The sequence below is a fragment of the Nesoenas mayeri genome, assembly GCF_963082525.1.
Source record: "Nesoenas mayeri genome assembly, chromosome: 2".
In the NCBI taxonomy this organism is placed as follows: Eukaryota; Metazoa; Chordata; class Aves; order Columbiformes; family Columbidae; genus Nesoenas; species Nesoenas mayeri.
The window spans coordinates 48,984,705-49,011,403 of record NC_137543.1 but is presented as its reverse complement, the minus strand read 5'-3'; the positions used below and the strand labels follow the sequence as shown (position 1 = coordinate 49,011,403).

The following is a 26,699-nucleotide window of genomic DNA, read 5'->3' as shown; positions in this document are numbered from 1 at the left end:
AAAACCCTGTAATTAGTATAGCAATCAATTTTTAAAGGTTGCTGCAAAAAATTATGCTCATGAACAAAATGTTTCTCTTCAAACTGAAATCAGTGCCTGTTCAGCATAAAAAAAAAACCTGAATGGGTGGCCCAACTTTCGTGTTTTCAGACAGCAGTAGGTTGTCCCCATTGGATTTTGTTATGGATTCTATTTGGTGTAAAAAAAAAAATGCCTCAACTATACCTGCTTGTGCCAGTCAAGCACTGAAATGATCAGCTTGCTTCTAGACATGTGGCAACAGAGAGGAAAAACATTTGCCTGGTCAGGCTACCTGGCCAATAAATACTTAGAGAGAGAATAAATTAGCAGCACCTGTTTACAAGTAGTACTTCTGGAAAGAGAGATTAACTTAGTGACTAAGCAGGACTTCACTTTCTTTGGAGCAGAGTAAATCGACTCAGTCTTCAATGGGACACTCACAGTCTAAAGGTTCATCCAAGAGTGCCAGGATCCATATTCACATTATGTAGCTGTTTGGTACGTTAAGGAGGCACTAGGGGAAGAACTACACCCTGGGATGATGGTTATCACAGAAATCCAGCATTTGTGTTGCTGAAAAAAAGAGTGAAGACCCTGTTCCTCTGCCTGTGTCTCGTGGGAAGGGGTGTTAGGTGGCATCTGCAATCTGTATTCTGACAGCAGTTCTCCTGGCAGCTGCTGAAGAACAATGTCGGTAGCTGCTCTTCACTGCAGCTCTTCCTCTTGTTATTAAATACAGCACCACTGATAGCATGGAGTCATACTTTTAAATAAAAAATTAGATCAATTTAAACTACTGTACATGTCAAAATTACTAACCTCCAGGAGACAGCTGACCGTAACCTGGTCCTTCTTGGTTCCCCATACCCTGCCCTTCCTGGATATATTGCTCATTTGTCTGTTGATTAGTTTTTCTAAAGAACATTCTAAATACACGTGGTTACAAGCCTCAACTGCAAACAGGACTAATCTCATTTGCTCTCTAAAAATCTACATCCAGCTTACTCCTGCATACATTTTTCATTAGCCATCACTTTGTTTATTCATGACCGCTCACTCCCTGACCACGTCGTAATTACAGCAACGGTCACATTCAGGGTCTCAGACTGGTTTTTGACTCCATCAACAATGAACATGGGCTTGGTGGGAGGTTGACCAAGTGGATGGGGATTGGGGAGGAGCACAAAGGTATCCTTGGTGTTGTTGAGTTTGACAGGGATGAGCTGAGCAAGCAAAACCACTGGCTGAGCACAACCTGTAGGCTTTGGGAGCAACACAGTGAAAAGCATCAGTGGCAAAGCTCCTCGCCTTCCGCACCCGGCCTGGGAAAAGGCTGCAGGCAACGTGGATGCTGCCACAGCTGGAGCAGGCCCTGGGGGACCAGTTTCGGGGCTGCTGATCCTCCTGGCCAGGCAGGCTTGGGATAACTCCTTCACCAAGCAGCAGAGAAAGGAGCTACAGCCCCCCTGGCTTCAACCTGCACCAGAGCATATGCCTGTATGTAAACACAGTGGCCAGCAGGACAGATCTAGATTTGACAATATCTTTGGGCTTAACAGACAGTGTAAACATGTCCATGGGTACACTATGGAGGCCCCAGAAAGTGATGCTCCACCTGGAAGCACAGGGACGGTTTCTGCAGCAAACAGTCTCTGAAACATCAGGTCATCTTGTACTGGTACCCATGTACACTCAGCCCATGGGGACTGGCATCTTTTTCGACATCACAAATTTCATACCACTTCCAACAGTTTGAAGATCTGTTAAAAATATTTATTTCCCAGGGTTTTAGCCTTCCAACTTCTATGCAAACTAACAACCAAATTGTGGGCAGTAAGAGCAAGCATTTGTTTATTTTGTAAGAGGACTACTTGCTGCTAATTGAAAACAAACATTTTCAATGAGGCAGCTGTTTCAGTACTGTGAATAGACAAATAAGCATCACATTGAAGATCCAATAACCCGTTGAAGAACCTTAATTTTTGGAGTCCCTCCTACCCCCCTCCCCCCCCCCAATTCCACATTTCAATAATTTCAAAACCATTGATATGTGCTGCCAGAGAGTTATTTAAGTGCACCCTCTGACATTTTTTAATAAAAACCAGAAAAATGGTGGCTTTTGAGTTATCAGACTATATTAAAAACCTTGTTACATGTATTTAACAAGCTCTTTTTTTCTTTTCTTAAATAAATAGGAAAGTGTCACCAAAATGAATGGAACGCCGGCAGCATTGCATCAATAGAAACTTCCGTACTAGGATGAATACACAGTCATATTCTGGAATATTGCATAAAAAGATACTTTGGAGGAAAGGTGGTGGTTGCTGGTGCATCTTAGGTGGTGAAAGCATCAACTCATGAACGGTCTTGTGCAGCGGTATCGCGACGTGGCACCTTTGCAAAAATCTCACCAGCCTGAACCAGGTAGCTGCAGAGGTGGCCTCGGTGAGACTCGGCTAGAGAACAACTCGCAGGACATCTAATGCAGGACATGGACTTACCGATGCCATCAAGAGCAATGTAGCTGATGGCGTAACACGAGGGACTGACTGTCTCACTCCCTAGGCAGAAGAACACTACCTTTAAACGAGGGAAATGAACAACATTAAAAAGAAACAGGCTGACTAACACTCAGCAGGGCAAAGGCTTGGAGAGCTGAAGCTGCCAACTCCTTAGTCAAGGGGGAAGGATGCAGCTATTCACTGTTACATCGAAGGTTTACAGAACCAGGTATCATTTTTTGACGGTCATTTCTGGGCTGAGCTGGTGTTATTAAATCTGATCAAAAGCCTCTCTTCAAAGCAGGACAAAGCTCAAAAGACAGCGCTGACGGAAGACCAGAAGCCTGCAACAGCATCTGCTGCCTTTAGCTCACTCCACCGTACACAGGCAGCGCTGCCTGCCCGAGCGGCCACCACTCCACGTGCTGGAGTACAGTGAGCTAAATCCCACCTCTCTGCGTCTGTTGGCTTAAACCAGACCCTTGTTATTTTAAACAGAGTTTATTGTATTTAATACATTATAAAATTTGAAAAAATTGTAGGAAAGCAGCAGATTCAAATCAGAGCATCTCTACCAAATATTAATTATTCTGGCCCCCTTTGGAAAAAAAAAAACAAACACAAAACAAAAACAACAACAAAAAATAACCCTCATTCAAAAGAAAAGTTAACCTTTCACATCTGTGAGGGCAGACAAAAAGTGTGCGACTTCTGTACAAACTACATTTAAAATTTCAGTCGACTAGCTTTCCAATGCAATGGATGGTCATCTCCTGAACACCTGCCCATCCACCTCTAAAAAAGACAGACATAAACTTCCATATGCAAATAAAGTTGAGTCAAGGTGTGTACACATGAAAAAGTCGATGGCCGTTTGGCAATGGAAAGTGGGTGCAGAGTAGTCTCTGTATCCCCCAATGGTAATGGCTTGTACACCGTTAAGTGGGCCCGAGTGAGGCCTAGGACACTTAATGGCAGTCACAGCACCAACCTCAGCTACCACTTCTTTGTTGTTGCATTTCCTACCCTTTAACATATACATACATATATATATGTACATACATACATATACATACATATTTTATATATGTGTGTGTGTGTTTTCTTTTACACTTTGAGGTTATTATTATTACTACTATTCCAAATGTTCCCATATGAATTCAGGTGTGGTCTCTATATTTGATATAAATGTGTCTTTTATTCAATTTTAGTTCCAGGACTTGTTTGGAGTCCAAACTGCACATGAAATGTCCCCCCCCTTTTTTTTCCTCTCTTTGCCTTTTTTTTTTCCAATTTTTTTTTTTTTTTTTGCATAAAGAAACATGTCCATTTTAGTCCAGAGGCTCTTGCTTTATTCGAATGACGGAGGGTGCACGAGATGTCCTTCTGAGTTCTCGTCTCAGTACGTATTCACTGAATTGGGAAGAGTCCACCCCACCTCCACATGAGCCAACAATCTCAAACCCTCTTTGCTGTAACCTCTCAAGTACCTGCAAAAAAGAGGAAACAAACACTGATATATAAGTAAACAAATAGAGTATTTGTTGTCTGAGGATGACAACTGCTGTTTTTAAATGGAGCCAGATAGGAAACAAAAGTGGTGACACAGACCCAATAACTGGTTGCCTAAGCTTCATTGTACTGGACTAATTTCTACTGATTTTGGCCACTGAGCAATAAGAAGAAAAATGAAGAAAAATACATTTTCTAGTACTGTCAACAAATCCAGTATTCTTCTAGCCACAGAAACACATCTGGGAAATCACATTCTCTGCTTAACAAAATTTACACTACAAAAGGGCAAATACAGGAGACACTGGGGGATGCTGAGCAAACATCTCAACTAAGTGGTGACAATACAGATACTGCAGTCATAATTTCAGAAAAGTTACCATCATATTTTCTGGACACTTAAAAAACAACCATGATCACAAAGATCTGTGGCTACAGTTACCTGTGTTAAAACCTGGGAGTTTTTAGCTATTATGGGACTAAGGAGTTCTGCCTGTTCACCTTCTTTTCTCCCTTTTCACAACCTGAACATTGTTTCCAGCGGGAAATACAATGGCAAAAAGAAAAGAAAAAAAATGAGAAGAGTCAGGCAGGGCTCCTGGAGCAGCAGAGGGATGTACTCAACGAGCAATGGTGCAAAGACCTCAGCTCCCAGCACCAGCTCCAGGCTGCTACAAGCATGGCCTGCTTCCACATCACTAATCCACTATTTGTTTTAATTACCCATGTTCATGATGTTTAACTGTAACTGCAGGGCTAAGGCGTTCTTTCCCTCATTCATACCCTTCGCTGCTTTTACCATCTTCTCTATCTGTGCTGCTGCTTGAGCTTCCTTCACCTGACCTATGAAGACCACCCTTCCAGGGCTTCACCACAGGGGCAGCTGTGATGGCCACCAGTGCCAAGGGGGGACTGATGCTCCTGCAGCTCAAAGGATGTGGCATCTTCTGTCCAGCATGACTGGACCTCACTGGGGCTGTGCTGGCAGCAGGTGCCCACCAAGTCTTTCCCAGCTATTTCACTAGTTAGCAAATTGGCTTGCATGTGTGCTGGGATAGCAAGGGCAAGCAGAGCAGCAGAAGGTTGTAGAGGATTGGGATGGAGGGAGAAGTGAGCTGTGGTTTAAAAACAACTACAACAAGACATGCCACATCTTTACGTTGGCAAATGTCTTTCCAAAATACCTGAGCATGGCTGATCACACAGCAGACAAATCTCAAAAAGGAAGAGAGACGTGGGAGAAGAGACTCTGAAGCAACCATCAAAACATCTGTGCAATTTTTGTTTATTCTGATCTTTAGCTTTTAACAACATAAGCCAAAATATCTCAGTACGTCTCAGTACAAGCCACTAAAAAACAGAGCAGGAGAATTTAGGTCCTGAGAAACAATGCGATGGTAGCAACTGGTCAGGAAACTCACCAGGTCCTGGGCAAATCATTAAGTCTCCACTTCACTCTCTAGGTCTATTGGTTGTCTGTGTCCCACTCCATGTGGTTATTAGGACTGGGAGATGCTTATGTCCCCCAAAAATAGAAGATGCAGCATTATCAACATGGGGTCATAATCTCTCTTGAAGCCTGTGCATCTTTTGTCACTCTGACTTGGGTTTTTCACATCAGTAAATATGTTTGGTAATTATTATTTGTGTGACAAAAAAGTAAACATTAGGATAAGAGATAAACTGCTAAAGGATACAACTACTTTGACAGCTATCATATGACATGTGGCTAAATAACCCTCCTTGAAAGTTCTATCTGTTTTCAGTTGTACTCTTACGTGTAGGGCTGTTCTAAATTTGCATTAGTTATTATGACAAAACAACTTTGATGTTTCAGCATGACACAAAGGCCAATAAGAGACACAACTGTCCAAGCATAACATGGTTTAATCATATAGTGATGGGTCTAGAAAGGTCTATCTACCCAGACTCCAGAGTGAAGTGCTGGCATATCTGCTCAGCTCCTTTCCTCCAGGGAAGGAGCAGAGCAGAACTTCTCTACCTGGACAGCAGAACCTGGCAGATGGAAAAATGTCAAGCTCAGCTTGCCAGTTTCTGCTGTGTAAGAACTCGCTCATGAGTCTGCAGCATTTGGGAGGTGTATCTCAACAGAACAGCATCAATAGTGCTAGTGGCAACTCCAGATGTGAAGAAGTGCTCTCGCTCCAAAGTGCTGGCTGAGCGGGATGTGCTAACTAGGTGGAAAAAGTTGTATGAGGTTGTTTTTAACCCACGAAGGATTAAAAAAATGACACCATAACTTCTAAGTTCATTATGATTCTTCCAGAAATTACCTGCATTTGTCTCCCACATTTTTTCTTATCCATTTCATAACAGCTACTGATTCTAGATATTGCTACATGCTTTACTATGCCATAACAAATTAGCAAAAACTGCTGAAAGTTAAAGAAGACGGTCTGCCCTGAGACAACAGAAACAGATGGTTGCCTATTTGCAATAAGTAGGCATGCTTTTTGTTACCTCAGCAAAGAGGAAGACTGAATACATCTTCATCCAAAGTAAAAAGTATATGGTGATTTATTCTTGAAGTATAAGGGAGGTCTTTATCAAATGCAAGAGACCTCGGTAACACTAGAAAAATGACATGCTACCTTTTAACCACACCTACGATAACTTCCCCCTACTGCACCCTTCACATTGAGGGCGTCAAAGCCCCTCTAGGACATCCCAGTTTGAGGGACTGCAGAGGAAGCCTAGCCAAAGTTCCCTCTATGAAGGCAAGACTCAACAGATGCCTTCTTCTGTGGCTGCAGGCTGCTCCCTTCCCCAGAAATACCCGGTCCTGTTTCAGCAGGAAGGAGGAGGCAGCTGGCTGTGTTCTGCCTCGGTGCAAGTGTGGCTCTCCTTTCAGCAGCTGGCCAATGCTACTGCCCACTTATCTCACATCAACTCCCCTTTCCAATCAATTCCCCAGAATAAGAGACTGGGATTTCAACTTTATTTTTCCTCTGTTCTTATTTAGTTTCAGAGCTCCTGTAGACTCTGGTAAAGAAGAGCATCTCCACCACCTTTCTCAGGTGAAGTGACAGCCCAATACCCTCAAAACAGCTCTGTGAGGATGTGGCACCTTCCCTCCCTGGCTTGAGATGTCGCTGTGCCCTCTCATCAATCCAGAAAAAAATTTATAACAAGCAGCGCAAGGGACTGGAAACAAGCCTAAATGGTTGCTTTGCAATTCAAAAGTCAAAAAAATGTTTATCCAAATATACAGTGTCTTTATATTGAGACAAATGTATACCTCCTAAAGCAGGTTTTTAACACTACTGTAGCTTGTTTTGCAAAGAGTTTTAGTGATCGTATATGTGAACTGAGAAAGCAGCCCTCACCCACAGAAGTAAGTAACTAGCTCAAAGCCTCTATCTGATTTTGTTCATCAAAATACTCCAGGGATCAGGGTCAAGTCAGTGGTACCTGGCCAGCAGACTCTCTTCCAAAAAATGCATCTGTGACTTCCTACCTGAACTGAGTTGAGGTGACAGTATCCATTCAGTGGAAATCGGATGACATGCGTCGAGTCGTGATTCCAGCCGGCATTGACAGAATTACACATCACGTCACCGATTTCTGGAAACACTTCTTCTATCAATGACTTATCGCCACTCAGTGTAATCCTCTCTCCAAGGTCTGGGGCAACTCGTACCACCAGGCACTCACAAGACTTCGAGAAGCGGCCACTCTCCCGGTCCTGTTTCCACCTTTCCATCTCTCCTAGCATGGGCTGAAGCTGGAAATACTTTGCTTCTTCATATAACAAACTGTAGTCCTGAAAGACACATATATTACTGTGCACAATTAAGAAAGAGGCATTTCTTATGTACCACTTAATGGAAATGGTTATTCAGGCTAACGTTGCTCTAGATCTGGAACCCTTTGGACACAGTTCATAATTACTGTGTAGGAAGGTGTAATAAAATAACAGTGCTAGCGAAAAATAACCATCAGCCACTTGAAACAGACTGGGTACAGCAGCGTTTGGGAGGGGAGAGTGAAGCTATACTTGCTCAACTCCCTCCTGCTACGGAATAATCCAGGCAAAAATCCCATGTTTTCCTGTATTTTATCCCCACAGTGATGTCATAGAATAATGACTTCATTGAACAGATGGAACAGAATTCAATCAGGATTCACAAAATTCATCACTAGGATCCATCACGTCTTACAGCAACACTAGCAGGCATTGTAACAGGTATAAGAATGTAAATGAGGGAGCCTGCAATGGTTCTAAGTGTAAAATGATTCAGATATTTGCATAATGAATTGCACATATTACTGCATTTTAAAAATTAAGTATTTTTTAATACCTCCCCATTTTGCTAACAGTATTGTTTACTACATTGCCTCAAATGCCAGAGCAGAGAGAATGCATTTCTAAGCACAGCCAATACAGGAGTAATTTAAAACTGATGATCTGGAGTCTGCCTACTGCCATTGTTTAAATTAAAAAAAAAATTAAAAAATCTTGTTTTTCTAGGTTTAACAGTGTAAGACCATTTTGAAAATATTTATACAGAGAAAAGCAATACATGAGAATTAGGAAACAGGATGACAACAAAGGAAGACTGCTAACAGTCAATATGGCCCTGAATTTGAGCTACAGACAGAATGCTTTATGAGAATGGGACACCTCAATCAGGCTCAAAATACTGCTTACATTTATTGTGTAACAAAAAAAGCCATATAATCTATATATTTCTAAAGAACAAGCCCCTCTGTTCATTTTAAGTACCTATCTTTTGGACACCTTAAAGCGTAACTGGAAAAGACACCCCCTTTGAACATCATGTTGGTTGGGTGAACTTGCCAGGAGTTACATTTTCAATTTCAGCACAGTTACAGTATATTTATGTATTTAAAAGGCTCTGCATATATAACTTCTTAATACTGCATGGAAGGTGGCTTTTCCTTTTTTCTGTATTTCCAATTACCCTCAGGACAAGTGCCAAGAGCAGCACAAAGCCATGTTAAGGCTTCAAAAGAGGGATGTGATGCTTATCGGCTGGTTCCAAAGCCCCACATTATTCAGGTAGGGCTAAACCTTGTCATGCCTGTGAGAAGTAAGGATGGGTCTATAGCAGATGATTCAATGGTTGCTGCAATAAGGCTCCTGAATTCAACCTCATGCCTTTTATGCCCCAAACAGCTGAAAATCTGTCCCAGATGTGAGGGATAATAGATTGCACAGTGCAAACTGCTCCAGCCCTCCCCTCATCACCTCTCCTGCTCAATCTGAGTTGCTCTGTTTCCTATGGTGAACTAATGGCACAGCCAGCTATGCAGCTCTGCATTCATTAGGTAATGATAAAGATCTGTTCTGTTTGCAGCCGCGGTCTCCAGCACTCTCTTTGCTGACACCACATATACGCCCACATATCTACAAGTGGATAAACACAGAACATCACACGGAATCTGAAGCTCTGCCTCTGGAGCCTAGTGTCTAACATGGTGAACTATCACAAATTTAATTTGTTATTAAAAAAAAAAAAGGGCTCTTTATTCAAGTTTAAATAATAAACATGGAACTGTTAATCCCTGACTTCTCTAAAACTCCAAAATTAAACTTTCAGTGTGCATATGAGAGTCTGAGGAAGAAAATATTTTATGACTTAATTCTCAAATATTACCATGTGTGCAGTTTATTTTGTCAATACTGTGATTCCTACACCATTCTCTGAATTTCAGCACGGGAGTGGAAGCTGGAGCTGCTACAATCAGAAGGGAAGCATAACAGTGGATAAGAGGACAAGTAATCAGTAAAGTTCATGAGCTGTCAGCTCCAGATAGAAACATCCTTTCTGCTTCTCTCAGCATCCCACCACACCTAATTTCCCTAGGTTAAACATGGCAAGGTTGCTCCATAATGTTAGAGCCAGGAGATGAAAATTTAGTATTGATGCCACTCTAAGAAAGGCTGATAGATGCCACTTTGGCAAGCCCATGCTTACTTTTGCCATGCACCTGAAATGAATCAACATGCTCTACACGTAACCCTGTCTACGGCTCTGATTTGACTACAGACCAGATACTTACTTTACCAATGTACAAGCAAAATACCTTGAAATCTCACCTTGAAATCATCAGGAATGAGGAGTTTCGATGTCCTTAAAAAATTCAAGATATATCTGAACATCTGCCCATCTCTGTCGATAAAATAATGCTGCTTGAGACTGTCTAGGACAATGGGCTCCGTGCCATCGAAAAGCCGGCCGATTCTGGAGAGGAAACAAGAGGTGAGTGGCAGGGTCACACCAAGCTCAGCTCAAACAGCCCAAAGCTGCAAAATCATCTCACAATGACTTCACCGAAGCAGCTCTGTGGATTCACTTTGTAAGAAAAGGGCTGGTTTCAAACCACAATTTAAGCTGCATGTTTTCCAGCACAGCCTCAGAAACTTTTAGGTAGCACAAGTGGGGAGGTGGTGGGGAAGCAGCCAGGGAAGGAGCCCCTCACACCAGCCTTGCTGCCCAAATCCATGTCTCATGGGATGACAGCCCCTCGATTATTTTGGACATCTCTCTTGATAGTCCACATCAGCAGATGCCATCCCACCAGATGCACCAACCCTCTTGATTGATTTCAGTCTGCTTTCCCAAGACTGCATTATGAACCTGATTAGTTTGGAAGTTGCTCTTAGGAAATTGTTGTTGTTTGCTTGTTTTCTGCTTGTTTTCAAAGTCAGCTCATTTTTTTGGATGCCATTTACTGCAACCAACACTCGGACAGGCATGGCTGAGGGGGCAGCACATTGTGGGAATAAGTAGCTGGGGATACAAAGGTTATAACATTTCAACACAAGATAACAATTTCATTGTAAAAATTAACTGTTTGTGGCAGGTATGAATTAGCATACTCTAAAACAATCAGGAAAAGTGCCTCAGTTTTTAGAGTTGACCCGTCAGAACCACGCAGACACTGAGAGAGCATCGGCTTGCCAACAGTTCTTGCAACATCAACACTACGCACACACACGTTTTCTAGACATGTGCCCTACAAAACAGCTTTAGTTAGAGCAGTAGAAAGGCCTGAAAATGCCAAACAAAACCCTGGCCAAAGTAACATGAAATATACTTTGTGCTTCTGCACTGGTTTTGCAAAATGTTCCTGAGTCACTGGTGGTTTCCCAATGAAAACAGCAGGAGGGACTGATTTTGTGTATGTGTTTATACTGTAGGTGCAATGTGGAAGTACTTTTTGATTCTTTCCAACATCTGAACTGTAAACAAAATGGTCTGGAAATAGCTCACTTGCAATACGTCACATGGACACTGTGTGAAATCCTACTGACAATTTCAGAGCCTTGTCACAACCTGTTACATTCTGCAATATTCTGCAGGCACTGTGTTTTCATTATTTTAATGAAAAAGCTCATTTGTGTGTAGCTCATTTGTTCCAAAAGAACCAATGTATTTTGGGAACCAGCACAGTAAAACATCTGCAGGTTACTAAAGAGTGTATAGTAGTACCACTGGACATAAGCATGGAGCTAGGGGACTGATAGGCACTTTTATTCTCTGATGTAGGTAAGGTACAAGTCTGTCTTCTCATGAAAAGGATAGAATGAACAGTCATGGCACACTATTTTTGTTTTAAAAGAAGTGAAGAAACGACCATTCCTCACCACCAGTAGAAAAAAAAAAAGCCCACAGAGGTGACAAGACCTCTTGGCTGCATGAAGCATCCCAGGCTGAGAGACACCCCCATCCATCAGCCAGCAGACAGGGATCTCCAGAAAAGGCTCAAGAGGCAAATGCCAGAAGCAGTTCCCAAAGAGGGGGAGAGGGCAGGGCCTGCAGCGGGGTCTTGGGGAACTGCAGAGGGATGGGGCTCTGGGTGATCACACATGGGGGTCACACCCAGAGCCAGACACCTTCTCTTTGAAAAAGGCATGGCCAACCCAAATGGGGTTTGGAGTGATGTCTGTCAGGGACCTTGGTAGCACACCCAGTAACAAGCTGTGAACAGAACCCAAGTCTCACCAGTGGGAAGAGAGGAAGACCAGGAAAGAAATAAAACCGCATTGACCTCAGGTGGTCATTTACAATTCTGTAGGAAATGCCTGAATCAATTCAAGTCACATGATACCTGTAACATGTAAGGAACTAAATGTATTTTGCTGCATGATGAGGTACAAAATACTTTTTTTCAAAAACATCCCTTAGAACTATCCAAGCTTTCTTCCTCAGATGCTTGTTACTGCCTGCCCTGCTGCTCCAAATATACGCTGTGACAGGCCATACAATAGAGGTTCCTGTTCACTAGGTGGATGAGCAACACTTACGTCTAATATGGATACACTCAGCATTTAGAATTAATTTACCCCTTTATTCAAGCATGTCCTCTTGGAATCTGTTGTGGAATTCACACACAAAACATATATATTTGGCCAAGTCAGTCATTACTGAGATGTATAATTGTAATTGGTTTCTGCAGCATTTTCCTAGTTCTAAATTACTACTATAATTACATATTTTAAACCTCTAGGCCTTTTGTCTTCATTTTATTAATTGTTTAGGAGAAGAACAAGATAGTATCAGAGGATGGAGCCTTCTGACAAAACCATAATGCTGACAAGAGCACACAACCATCGAGGGCAGCTACCTGGGACCTGAAACTCTTTGGGTCTGGGCTGCAAGAGTTAACAGAAAGCACTGCCTTCATGCAATGCTGCTTTGCTGCAGCAGAAAGAAAATCTAAACCAAACCAAATAAAACCCCATTAAAATAAATAAAAAAAAAAAAAAAGAAAAAGAAAAAGAAAAAAACAAACCACCAAACAAACAACAACCAAGGAATTGCAAAGTCCAAATTCCCTTCCCAGGATCACTTTGAAATACACAACTGCACTTTCACATGTTAAAACAGCTTTGGAAGGGTAGACCCCCAGCAGAGAGACTTCTGTAAACAGCATTAAAGCCTTTCCGCCTTTTCATATGGCAAAATGTAGATACCAGCTTCCTTCACACGGCCTCCAGGGAAAGACTTGAGATAATATGTGACCCAAATCCAGCGGCATGGTCCTTCTCCTAAGCTGCATTTGCTACACCCATTGGGAGAGGAGCCTGGGCCATGCCAGGATCTGGGGAGCAACCAACGCCTTCACCCTCCAGCCTTCCCCTGTTCTCTCGGGTTCCTGGAAACACAGTGGCAAGCTCTCTGCCGTGCCTCGCTTGGCAACTTTTCTGTACAATAATATTGGAGTAACCACCCTCCCCATCACCCACAGGTCCACTGTTCGTCCCGCTTGGTCTCACACTGTAATTATAAACGCTTAAGAGGCATCAATCCGCTGGCGAGGGAAGGGACGGATAAGTAATGTTTATAATAAACTATAATAGTTTCACTTCCCAAGAAAACCTGAAAGATATTTTTCTCCATCTCCCTCTTGACAACGTTAGCCGATGATTGGCAAAGACAACTTTTCTTTCTTTCTTTTTTTTTTTTTTTAATGACAAATACATAACAACTGAATGGATTTCCAAACAGGAAAGTGCTTTGAAGGAGGCTTGCGAAATAAGCTGATAATTATATGCAGAATTAGCCAAATACCAAGGGTAAAGAACAAGTAACTGTAGTCCATTTACAAGAAAATGTATGTCTGAAATATTTAATTAAAACTAACAGGCTGGAATTTTCTGTATATCAGGAAAATTAATGTCCCATGGGTTGAAAGTGCAACCTCCAGTGGGTAATAATTAATGTCTATGGCTTTAAGTATCATATTCCACTGTCAGAAATTGAATGCTTCAAGGGTTGAAAATACAACCAGTGGAAAACTCAGCTTCTGTCAGAGAATTTGGTTTTACTTTAAAGACACAAAACAGGTACAGCCACAAGCCTGGTTTTAGCAGGGAAAAAACAACAGGACGTGGAACAGATCAGTGTTTTAACTGCAAAAAATACTACAGGGATGGACTCTTCTCCCCACAGACCATCTCTCCCATAGCAGCATTTCTAGAGCACAAATCTAGCACAGGAAGATGACGTTAATTACAAGATTTGGCAAATTCTTCTAAAACAAGTCCTGTTTGTATAAAAATATACCCAGTCTGCAGCAAAATCGTATATATAGAGGAAGCAGTTATGACCTTGCTCTCTCAGTGTATAAGTATTTATACATATTATTATACACTTAAAGAAAAATACTTCCCTTTAATATTTTCTGCCTCAGTTGAGAATTTTGGAAAGCAGCAATAATTAGGAACAAGATGGCCAATATTAATAAGTCAACTATTGCACGACCTAACAGTAAGAAAAAAGACAGGGTTCTGTGGATTGTTTTAGCAGATTCAGCGAACAGAGCTAAAATTCTTCCCTTTTGTAATCAAAGGTATACAAGGAACACAGAAAAGCCGCAAGCCTTGATGTCTGCAAGCATGCAGAATATTGCAGTACTTCCAATCTAAGGCAGAAACAGAACTTTTTTCCTGAGGAAACACAGATTCCTTATTATTGAATTTATTCAGTATATTATTTCTCATATTATTATAATTATCAGAGGACAAAAACTCAAAACTGTTTATTATTTTTTTTCCAATATACTATTTTCAAGAGTTCTAAGCTGTCAGCTTTCCCAAAAAGAGAGAACTCTTGGTGTTCAATAACCCAGCAGAGGGAACTGTGCAGCAGGAGGAGCGCTGGTGATGCCCTGGTACCCGCAATCCCCTGCTAATGCCAGGGCAAGTAACTGCCTGGGACTCCACTGAGGTCAGATATTCAGTGGCTGGCAAAGGGGCAAAGCACTCATGGAAACACATCTCCCTCCTTCCCTCCCTCCAGTAATAAATGACACGGCAAGGGAAAAATATTTTTGTTGAAATCTTACTCACCTGGTTGGAGCTGCTGTGGCAAAGTGAGTAGGGGGTTGACCCTTAAAAGGACAAGTGAATGCAAGTTTTATTATAACATCATTATATTTTTGTGGCTAATGGGATTGCTTATTTAACACTCTGGGATGTGCAGAGAGAGAGCTGGAATAAGCTTTTACTTTTTTTTACTTTTTAGTCCACATTGTCCTTATTAATTTCTTTTCATTTTCTTTTACTGAGTGCTCAAAGGCAATTTGCATAAGAGCCCATTATAAATTAGATCTGTTTAATGGTATGCTCATCTCATGGCTATTTAATTTTACTTCCTCGTATGTCTAAATTATGTAATTTTGTATTGTCCCCTAGAACCTTTTGAAGAGGTATCCATGCCAGGGAGAAATGCTGTCCTGCCCAAGTGGAGAATGATGAGGTTTCTATTCTGTTTTCAGAGGACCAATTTGCAGTAACAACCTACTCTTCTCTTTTGAATATCTCACATCATTTGAATCTGCAGTGACTGAATACATAGCAACCTTTGTAACTCTGCATAACAAAAGTTGTCTCATAAACATGATAGAATACATTTGCAACTTCCAGGAACATATATTATGAAAACCGCATTTTAACCAAATACCCTGTTGTAATCTCTTGCTCTCAGTCCTATTATAATTTGTTCTTATCTCTTCCTCCTTACATTTAATTTAAGGTTTCATGTCTATGAGTCTCAGGAATTCCTTGGCAGAGACAGTTCCTACATTATCAGAAGAGGCACGAATACAATGATTATAAAGCTAAGGTAACAGGGGAAAAATGCATTAAAACCTAAAATCTCATTAAACTTTCTACAGAAAAAGGTATTTATATAGAAGTCAAGATGATAGAGCAAGAAAGATGTATGGGAAGAGGTATTAAAACACTTGTTCTTATGAGATTTAAAACAAAATGTTATATGGCATTTTAAAGAACAGATAAATCCCAGATACTGAGTAGAAGGATGTCAAACCTTTGTGGAAATATTTGCTAAAGATTAAAGAAGTGAATCACTTACATGGAGATAATTTCAAACATCTTAAGACTGTTATTCAAGCACAGAAGCAAAAGTAAAGGTATGGGCAAGCTCAGAGGGCTAATAAAACGTTTAGAAGAAATCGAGACAGACAAGAAGTGGTGAATAGTCTTAAATGCAGAGTAAAGCATGTGAGGAGCATATGGGAAGGATCTGAAATGATGAGTGAGGTGGTATCAAAAAGGATTTGCTATAACCTGCCTGATCAGAGGCAGCACCAGCAGCAGAGATGAAAGCAAATCAGACATGTTAAAAAATGAACTCACAGTTGTTGGATCTAACCCACATGGACAAATGGACACATTAACTGGAAAAGAATAAACTGTGCAACAGCACGTAGTCATGTTGCAGGAAAGCTACTTACACGAGCGCAAGCTATGGCTTTCTACATTGCAGATGAACATGGAGATGATGAGACATGTAACTAAATGACAGCTGAACGAAAAAGCAAACATTGGGGTGAACTAAAAAATGGATGGCTACAGCTTCCGATGTCAATAGCAACATCCTAATCTCTGTTTGCCTGAAAAGGAAGTTTTTCCCAAGAAAAGTTATAACTCGTATTCTCCTGCTAAACAGGTGAACTAAAATCCATGAGATTCACACCAGAAGTAATAATTACACTATGAAATACAGCCAATTCAGGAATTCCCTGTTGTACCTAACATACTGGTTGACAGCCTTATGGTGGGTGTTTGGTGCCCGAATGCCCAACAGAAACAGGCCAAAACCCACAGGCTCTGTCACAGCCTTTTCCTGGAATGTTCAAATGCCCATTCCTAAATTCAAGACCATCATTCACCCAGACCCAAATGACACTTGTAGAAATGCTGACATTTTAAAAAAGAAAGGAATAAGTAGTTGGGATGGAATGTCAAGAGCTGGTGACTCACGGCTAGAAAGCCATCTATGTAGGCAGATGGAAACCATCTCCCACATCGCACGACAGCAGCGAGGGTGAGGCCAGGAGAGCACTGTCCCCAAACTACAGATGATAAGCCAGGGAGTTTCTGCTTACCAGACACCTTCTCCCTCTGCTCTGGTGTACTGAAGAGATGCAGACAGATAAGAAGAACGGGCTGCAACCCAAATCCACATATTTTCACACAAGGCTAGGCAGGTAAGCATTTTAAAAGCAATTTCAATACCATGGCAGCCAAACGTCCTGAATGTCTTAGGTTGTGTTACAGGCTTCAGATGTGGCTGAGAGGGGTCTGTCCTCTGCTCTTCAGCTGTTTTCTCACCCCAAACCAGGATCCTCCCCTCCACAATCCACATAATTTTTGGCAAAGTGAGGTTCCTCCACCTGACACACACTGAAGATGCTGACAGTCCCCAAGATGTCCCGTCCGTCCTTGACCCTCACAGTTTTGCTTATCTCCAGATACCAAACACTCCCCTTAAGCCCTTTTTCTACCATATAGACCCATCTCCAGAAAATTTAAGTCTTGCAATCCCAAATCAGGCTGTCTCACCAGCCAAAGCACAATCTACAAACCACTACCACAGCCCCTAGGGCCCTGAGACACCTTCCTGAGCGGCCACTGTTTCGACTGACCCACCTCACGTGCCAAGTCACGGAGACTCGGAGCAGGGGCTGCAGATACCTGCCACCATCCCTCTCTCATCATGAGAGGCATTTTGCTTCAGCCAGTTGTCAGGACATCAGGCAAAGAGCAGCGACATGCAGCATCTCACCTGCACACCCACTGCTCCATAGCCACAGCCTGACCACCAATGTCTTATGCTTTACAATGCTGTCTCTCCTCACTATTTTCAGGCTCCCTTGTGCACTGGATCCACTGAAGAGCCTTCTGCAAACCTTTAAGCCCCACACCTCCTACGGTGTTTGGTATCTTGCAAAATAGGTTCTTAAAAACTATTTGTTTTCCAGCGCATTTCAAAAGCAGTTTTCCTAAAATCACTTAAACCAATGAAATGTTAAATCAATTTTTCATGGAAATACTTTTGCCATCTCTGCTTTTTGTAACCAACTTTTCTTGGCAATGATAACATTCCACAGAAAAATTAACAAATATTCTCTTTGCTTGCCAAGATAATTTTACTAAGCTCGAATCCGATTTCATTGAGGTACGTTATTTATGTTTTATCTCGAGGGAAGCTGCCTATTAAGTTAGTAGGAACCGTGTCCTTTTGCTTATGATACGGTTATTACTAAGTTATCAGGAGTACCTTTAAGTTATTAGGGTGCAATGGCAAATTAAGTACTTTGCGTCATAATTACCTAATAACTTTTGGATTATATTTTAATCATGTTTAAGATGGTCAGGTTTGCTGTGAGTACAGATAATGGAGGATAGGAGCAGAACTGGAGTGTTTATCTTTTAATACCAAAAGCTGGAGAGTAGCTAAACCTGTGAATGCACAACATCCCAAAGGCCATGATAATCTGTATATTCAGAACACTGAACCCCTTTGTAGGCAGCAACATAATAAAGTAGAACTTGTGTCCTGGGATCATGTTTAAGTAAAAAGCAAAAATATATTAGCTCCTACTCACTCTCCTTTGAGCCTTTCAATTTTTCTTAAAAAAGACATGTTAGCAAAACTCATCTTCAAATCCCTATTGATAAACCTGCAAATGCAGATTCCACAAAGGCAGAAGCCTGCTAAAGTCACTTTTAAAAGGCAACTAGAGCCATTTCGCTTTCAAAAATCTGGATGCTGAAACAAACAACAACAAAAAAAACCCCAACCAACAACAAAAACTTCTCAGAATGGTGGAAATTCTTTGATGTAGTCCTTTGTACAATTCGCCTCTCAGCTTTCATGAATTTCATTCAAGCCACTGTTAGCTCTCAGAATCTTCTCTGTACCCTTGACAAGGCTCAGCATCAAAATTCCACATACAAATCACTGGAAATTAGGAAGCACTCACATTCTCCAGGAAATCCCTTAGAAAAATATGAGCAAAACAAGCTCTGGGTCCAAAACCAACAGATATTCCAGTTAAGCACATATATACTTTGTAAGCAGTGCTATGATACCACTAATTCTGCCCCTTTCCAGGGTGTTACCATGTGAACCAGGCATCATGCTTCATGTGCCCCTGTAAACAACAATCACTGCAATGGAACCATGACAAACCAAGCTTTCCAAGATCTTCACAACTCTGCCTACTCAGCCAGAAATCCTGCCTATGTTGTTTTGTTAACTGCTGCCTCCTCTAAGAGAAAGGACAACAGGTTTCCATAGACAGGACAAGAACACATTTGCCCTTCCCTTCACAAGAGCTGCACAAACGCCTCCTGCATTGCAGCCCATAAAGGCAAGAGATTGTACAGCCAACTTCTGTGTGCTGTATGGGGGATCCTACGAGGACTGCTTCTCAAGAGAGAAAGAGGCCACTTCTACATTACAGCTTAAGAAAAACCTTCTCATTAATGAATACAATTCCAAGAGAGGAATTTCTTCTAAAACCTTTAGCTGCTAACTATGGTGAGCCTGTATCCCCAGGAAACACTGTCCTCCAGAGCCCAGAGTGGGATAAAGTATTCCCAAATATCCTCGCTCCTCTACTCTCAATAAATATCCATGAAAGTCACTTGCAAAGTTCGTAACATCCTTCTCAAGTGCAGTTCACACAGAGGACAACAATGTGCCGCTGCTAGCTTGTGTGGCAGAAACCTGTAACAGATTAACAGGTTTCAGCCCTGCTGCTGAACTTGGGCTCAGACTGTCACAAGACAAGTGTGCCAGGGAAGGTGGAAAGGATGTTCAGCCTGCTTTTTTAAAGCCCTGCGAGAACAGACAAAAGGAATAAAATACTCACATGAAGAACGTTATTACAGGTAGTCAAAACCAGCTTCACAAGTTAAGATACGTCAGATATTAGAGACGCTTCTGCAACTTTTCATTTGCAAACTTCCCTCTGAACTTTAGACTTGGTTTTCAATGACCTACTGTTTTCCCACAGCACCCTCCATCCACACGATCTGGGGTGAAGCCAGGGCTGTAAAGCGTATCAGATTGTTGCCCATGGGACCCCAGTTTCACCTGTTGGAGGAGCAAGAGAAAGTCTAATGGATAAGGAATGAGCTCCAGAAAGGGAACACAGGTAAGGCTGGGGCTGCCCTAGAGAAACAAACTGTCCAAGCATGTGCCAGACTTTCTGCACGATGCTCCCACTAAGCATGCCTTTCTGATTTTTTTGAGTTCCTTTGAGTGAAGCAAGAAGGTACTGGACTAAAGAATACTAAAGAAAGCATGCAAGAATAACTCTTCAGAACAGAACTTGAATAATGTGCAGAAAATACAGCCCAAGGACACATGCTGAACTGTGTGGAGGAACAGGAGCTGCTGCTGCAGCAGGCAATCATGTATTGGAGATGGTACTACTATAAGATACACCATGAAAATGACAAACTAAGGTTGTCCTGGCTGCCCCAATGACTTTTTTTCCCATAAAGCTGACTTCAGTCGTAACAAGAAAAGCTGCAAGGTCAGCTACACAATAACAAATTTATTATACTTTCCTTGAACACTTGTGTATTGCTTTAACATTTAGCTCAACTGCTCCTATGTTCCTCTACCTAGACTGAAAATGGTAATTCCAGGTTAACATCATAGTTTATAAATTCTTTGAGAAAGGCAATCTGGATAGCACGAGAGCATACACAACAGAGGCAAAGAAGATACAGGTGTCATCACCACAGAATTTAGTATGAGAAACACAAGACCGTACACTGCCCTTGTTTTGATTAACTCTAAATTTTATGCATTACAATTACATCGCTGTGATTCCTAGTGTGGACACAGACATGTGCCTACATAGGGAGACGTGTTTATACCTGAATAACTCACTCCCATACATTTACATGTTTAACTGCTTCCATACTAGAGGTTGAAATGATTAAAGCAGTTCAGTAACTAGGAAAATCACACTATTAGCCAAATCAGTTCATACAAAAATCTGTGTGCTAATCAGTTAACAGGACAGGAAAGTCCACCTAAAACAGCTTAGACAGTGGCTCTGAGCAATAAATAATGCTTAATGCATAGGTTAGAAATGCCGAAGCCACGCCTGCATATTCTGCTGGTGGTGGAGGTGATAAAAACCACACAGATAACATTATTTCCATTGACAAACTTTACATATACAAAGCAGTGGCTTTATTGTTTATTAAATTAGATGCTGTCATGGTGTAATCATCCCTGCAGCCATACCAAACCCAACAGTGTGTCAGATGTATTTCTGTGGAGGAGGTAGAGAAAGAAGAAAGGAAGAGAACTGAGATAGAGCACAGAAGCAATACAGCCCCATAAATAGTGGCGTAAGGAATAATTAATCCACATATGTGAAAACAGACACTATAATTCCCGTCAGTGAAATCCTCAAAAATACCACATGATAAAACTGTTACACCACAGTACCTTTAATACAACACAGCCAGGATGCAACTCAGCTGCCTAAACACAGGTGTCTGGTGCCACTCGAGATGCTCTACTCCTATATTTATACAGTCCTAAAATTGTATTAGTCCCTTTTAAGGCAACCACGAGGTTGATGTGGCCCCTGGTGAAAATGGGTTTGACGCCCCTGCTCTAGGGCATCTCTGGGACTTCCAAAGGGCTGGGAGATGGCAGGGGGACACTCTTGTGCCCTCCTGGAGCAGCCACGGGAGTCCAGGCAGGAATCCTGCACAGGTGCTACCTGCCCATGTTAAGGCAAACATATCCCACTCACAAAATGACCAGAAACTAACTGTACTGAAATCCACATATTAAACACAGTCTAAAACTATTCTGCCTAGATACTAATTTCAATAGAAAACCAGGCCTTATTAAATAAAAAATAACTTATTTATATGATACAAAGTTGTGAGCAACAGTTTGCAGTGCTCCTAAAACATGCCGGAATTTGTAACCTTTTAAATCTAAGCACTATTTTACCCTGCAATTCAAGCTACACAGTTGAGCTGACTGTTTTCCAGCTTCATCCAGCTTTACCAGAGGAAACTCTTCTGTAGAGTGCCATCTGAAGTCATATTATACCGCAAATGTGTTAGGATCCTCATTTCCTAAATGCAGGCAGTCTGACAGGCTCAAGTATTTCAGCAGAGCATTGCAGTGAGCTGACTCTAGGATGGAGCTACAGCTGGTGGACAGACAGACAGACACAGACCGTCCAGCCCAGCTCACCTACACAGGACTGGGTCTCATTCCATGTACACCTCATGCACCGCTTTACTGGTGATCACACAGCTGAAAAATTATGACAGCTCTGTCACGTAGCAACCAATAAATTCTGAATGCAGGCAAACAAGTGGGAAATGAGCTGTGGAGAGACAGTCAAATAAGCATAACTCCATCAGTCCGGAGGATTTACAATAGTGAGGATACAGATCTTACATCTTTTGTGATCTTCCTGGTAGAAACCAGCACAACCCAACAGCCAAGATCTCCCTGTGGCAATTCCAGGCTGCTAATCAACAAGGTTGCCTACCAAGCTGACCACTGCTCTTACCCTAGCAGAAAGACATTGATCATTGAGCAGCCTACTGCTTGAGTTTGTACCTTTTCATTACTTTGTTGACTTAATTTGGAAGCCTTTCTCTAAAAAGACAGAACGAAATTTAACTGCAGTTGGATTTTTAGAAAGAAAAAAAAAAAGCCATTGCCTAAATATCTTTCTATACTGCATTTGCACCTGTCCCCAGACACTGGTACCACCGCACAATTCTTGTATCAACAGATTTAAGTTGCAGCTTGCTCTAAATAATGGCTGATACTGAAAATACCCCATCAACAACACACGTATGTATGGCAAAAGGCTATAACTCCCTTACCAAACAGAAAAAAAAACCCCAAACCCTACCAATTCAGTGAGAAAAGTCCTGAATTTCAAACTTACGGTTTCTCAGCATAGTGCAAGTTCCAATACAGGTATGCTCGGGGGGAAAAAATGTTTCGAACAGTTCCCTTCCTCTCTGTGCTTGATGAAAATAAAATACATTACAACAGCCTTGCATTATCCCTTCCACTTGTGTAGCTACTTAATGCCAATACTTTTTGCTCTATATCTGAATGTAATAAAATTCTAATTTAGCAGAAATCCAAGTGGTTTGGTAGATTTCTGATTTTTTCCTCTTGCATCACCAAAAGGCATAGATATAACTGTTTTCTACTGTCTTTACAGGAGATCTACAGAATCACACCATTGAAAGGTGCAGAAGCCTGAAAATAGTTTTGGGGTAATCAAGAGCTGCACTGTTTCATCAAAGCCCTCCACCCCCACCTCTCCACAAGCCACCACTGTTGCAATAAACAGTCTGGGACCATGGGGAGATGATTATTATTTTCCATTATCTTCCTAAAAACCTACTTTTTGAGAGTTTACTGGCAAGCAGAAGCAAATTAACACAATTAAAGGAAGGGATATGGGAAAAGATAATGTCTTAAAACAACCTACCCTGACTATGGAGCCAGACCGTGAAACTATATTCTCTTGCTAACCATCACATGCATGAAAGTCTGTGTTCATTTGTATTAACCAAGCAGTCCTGTGATGGAAATCTACAGTGTGGTCCTCGGCGACCCACTTTTGCATAGCTTTTCTTCCCCCCAGTGTATACCACAAGAGGCCTATCAAAAATATCACAGGGGGCAAAATGGCCCCAGATGCCTGGTTGTGAAGCAGAAGGCAGAACCTGCTGCTGAGCACCAGCTTCATGATGGGTTTTAACAGGAGGGAGAAGGTACCTGATGTCAGATCCAGCTCTGTGGTATTACCACTGATATTGCAGAGATACAGTCAATAGAAAAGAAGCAAGAGGACGGAGATTTGCTTGCAGTTGCCCGTCAGATCCTTACCCCGAGCCCGACTGCTCCATCCCTGCATCCAGCATCCCAGGCAGAGCACCAGCTGCAGCGGGCAGCAGTGGTGCAAGCACACAAGTGTTCTGTGCCACCTCTAATTGTCACCGGCCCCCACCCACCTGCTTTGATGTTAAAAGACCTCTGGCAGGGATATGCCCCAAGGATTTACACTGCTGTAAGGAAGGAAGGAGTCTGCCACATCTGCACCGGTAATGCAAAGGCAATTAGCGACAGCTCTGCAGGGATCCGTGAGAGCTGTTGACTAAGACTTGAGCCTCATAACAGGCTGTCAAAAGGAAGGGGTGCTGTGCTTCAAGGGCTGGTTGATCGTTGTGGAAAATCCTCTGACAAACAATACAAGTACAGAAACAGCCACTCTGTGACTGTAGAGAGCAGCTCAGGCTTCTTTGCAGGATCAGAGTCAGACAACACGTTTGCTCCTCAGAGTCTGAACACGGGCAAAATTCAATTCCACATATACTTTTGGGAGCACATCACTAGCTTATTATTTATTATCATTGTACACTTAGACAGGACAAAGAAGGGGGTTCACCTCACCCTGTGAAGCAGGGAAAGCCAACAGGAACACATTCCTGCCAGTTGAACCATGCGGAGTCACTTCTCACCAGGAACACGGACTCTGCCCTACCCGCCCTCCCACCCCGCTCCCTCGCCACCCTGCTGGCAGGTGTTTCGTTACTACGGCAGAATAATATTAGGACAGTGATGAGGAAAACAAACTCTCTCTGCTATGATGGATGTGCCCTCATTTCAGATGTACATTTAGTCAGCAACGTGCCACAACAAACTTGACCTTTATCGGGACTAGATTTCACTGACCCTGTTTTGGTTTTTTGGTTTCGTGTGTGGTTGTTGTGGGTTTTTTTTTTTTTCCTTGGGAAGGACACACACATACCTCACCCCATTTATTTGGTTCTGTCTGAAGACTCTGCAGTTTTCAGTTGATAAAGCTTTCACCTTTCCCAGTGGAAGCATGCTGCAAGAAAAATATTCAGGTATGCAAAGCCGAGGGACGGAGTGGTGCTTCAGAGCAACAGGTTCTCCTTCCCCAGTTCTGGGCCCCTCAGTTCAAGAAGGACAGGGAACTGCTGGAGAGAGTCCAGCGCAGGGCAACAAAGATGATGAAGGGAGTGGAGCATCTCCCTTATGAGGAAAGGCTGAGGGAGCTGGGGCTCTTTAGCTTGGAGGAGACTGAGGGGTGACCTCATTAATGTTTACAGACATATAAAGGGTGAGTGTTAACAGGATGGAGCCAGGCTCTTCTCGGTGACAACCAATGGTAGAACAAGGGGTAATGGGTACAAACTGGAACACAAAAGGTTCCACTTAAATTTGAGAAGGAACTTCTCAGTAAGGGTGACAAAACACTGGAACAGGCTGCCCAGGGAGATTGTGGAGTCTCTTACTCTGGAGGCATTCAAGACCTGCCTGGACACCTTTCTGTGTAATCTCATCTAGGTGTTCTTGCTCCGGTAGGGGGATTGGACTAGATGATCTTTTGAGGTCCCTTCCAAACCCTGACATTCTGTGATTCTGTGAGAAAGGGCCCTTGGAAGAGATGCTCCCAGAGGAGCTGCGGCCAAGCTCTCCTGCTTGGGAATGGCCCAGCATGCACCAGCAGAGCTTCTGCAGGCTCGAGGACAGGTCTGGAGAATAACACAACTAATTTTTTCCTCTTTGAATGAGAACTGTGATACCAGTTTTACACTTTTTGTGTGGTACAGAAGCCTGGTATATGCTCCTCATCGCTCCCAGGGCCCTTCACATTTGTTATATTCTCAGGACTTCATTAACAAAGAGAAGGAAGAAGGATTCACACCTCTGATTTAACTACTTAGCATTTTAACAGGAAATAAAGTGACCCACATGGAAGCTAAATGCAACTGAAAGTTGCAGCCATACCACCCGTTTCTATTTTTAAACCAATGCTTTGTGCCTTGTAATGATACCAGACAAGTAGTGACTTCCAATAGCATCCTTTTCACTCTTCCTTTTGTTGAGCCTACCAAAGAGAGGAGCATGAAACGTACTTGGTTAGGGCTTTTATTTCTGCTTCACAAGCAGGGAATTAAATGCTCACCTGGAACCAGACCTCTGCAGTCCAGAGAGCAGCATCCATTCAGTTTTGGAGAGCTACGCCATTAATCCAAAGCAGAAGCAGGAAAGCACAATTGTAGCTCTGCTGATGAGTTTATCGGGGTTAGCTACTAAGCAAGAAAAGGATGGTATGAAAGGCATGGCCCAAGGCCCAGCTTTATGAGACAACAATATTAGAAGCCAGGAAAATGAGAATGCCTGATAAAAAGCAGAGCCTCTAAACAGCTACAAAAAAAGTAGTAGTTTTTCTCCTCTCCCTTTTGCTATGAGTTAGGTCTTCCATGGGGGAAATACAAGCAACAAGGCATCTTTCCTGCCACCATTCCCCCAGCTTACACCTCCTAAGAATAACATTTACCACCACTTCCCTCCTGGTGCATCTCCTTTGTGCTGAGAAGATGGGCACTGTGACAAGGCTTTCCTCTGCAGCAGCACGCTGGGGCCAACGTGACTCCCTGCAGTGGGGCTGGACCCTGCCGTGAGCGGGGGTATGGCACAATGTCTTCATCAGATTTTGGAAGGCCAGAGGAAAGATTAATGTTCAGGGAAGCTTATTCACAAAGTAAAGTCAAATTAAACATTAATATTCTGCAAAAGATGAGGACATTGAGTTTGAGAATTTAAGCAAGACATGACAAAAATCCATTTAAAAAGACACTGGGATATTGAGAGCCAATCATGATGGGCAGCAGAACGTTTTGAAAACACTGAAGAGGAAAATAAATACAGTCTACATGTTTGAAAAGTATACATGCTAATTGTTTTCTTTACATATGCTTGATGGTGACTTTGGTCATATGTGGCTGTACTCACAGCAATA

At 42.2% G+C, this 26,699-nt stretch overlaps 1 protein-coding gene across 1 annotated transcript in view; it reads right to left on the bottom strand.

Annotated features, from left to right (window-relative positions):
• Window positions 1-3,689: 3,689 nt before the first annotated feature.
• Window positions 3,690-26,699, bottom strand: part of KCTD1 (potassium channel tetramerization domain containing 1) — a 34,229-nt gene continuing 11,219 nt past the window's right edge. The window contains exons 2-4 of the mRNA XM_080339151.1: window positions 10,120-10,264; window positions 7,513-7,818; window positions 3,690-4,012 (exon numbers count right to left, since the gene is read on the bottom strand). Coding sequence (XP_080195277.1) covers window positions 3,854-4,012; window positions 7,513-7,818; window positions 10,120-10,264 — 610 coding nt within the window. The 3' untranslated portion in view covers window positions 3,690-3,853. The remainder of the gene's footprint in view (window positions 4,013-7,512; window positions 7,819-10,119; window positions 10,265-26,699) is intronic.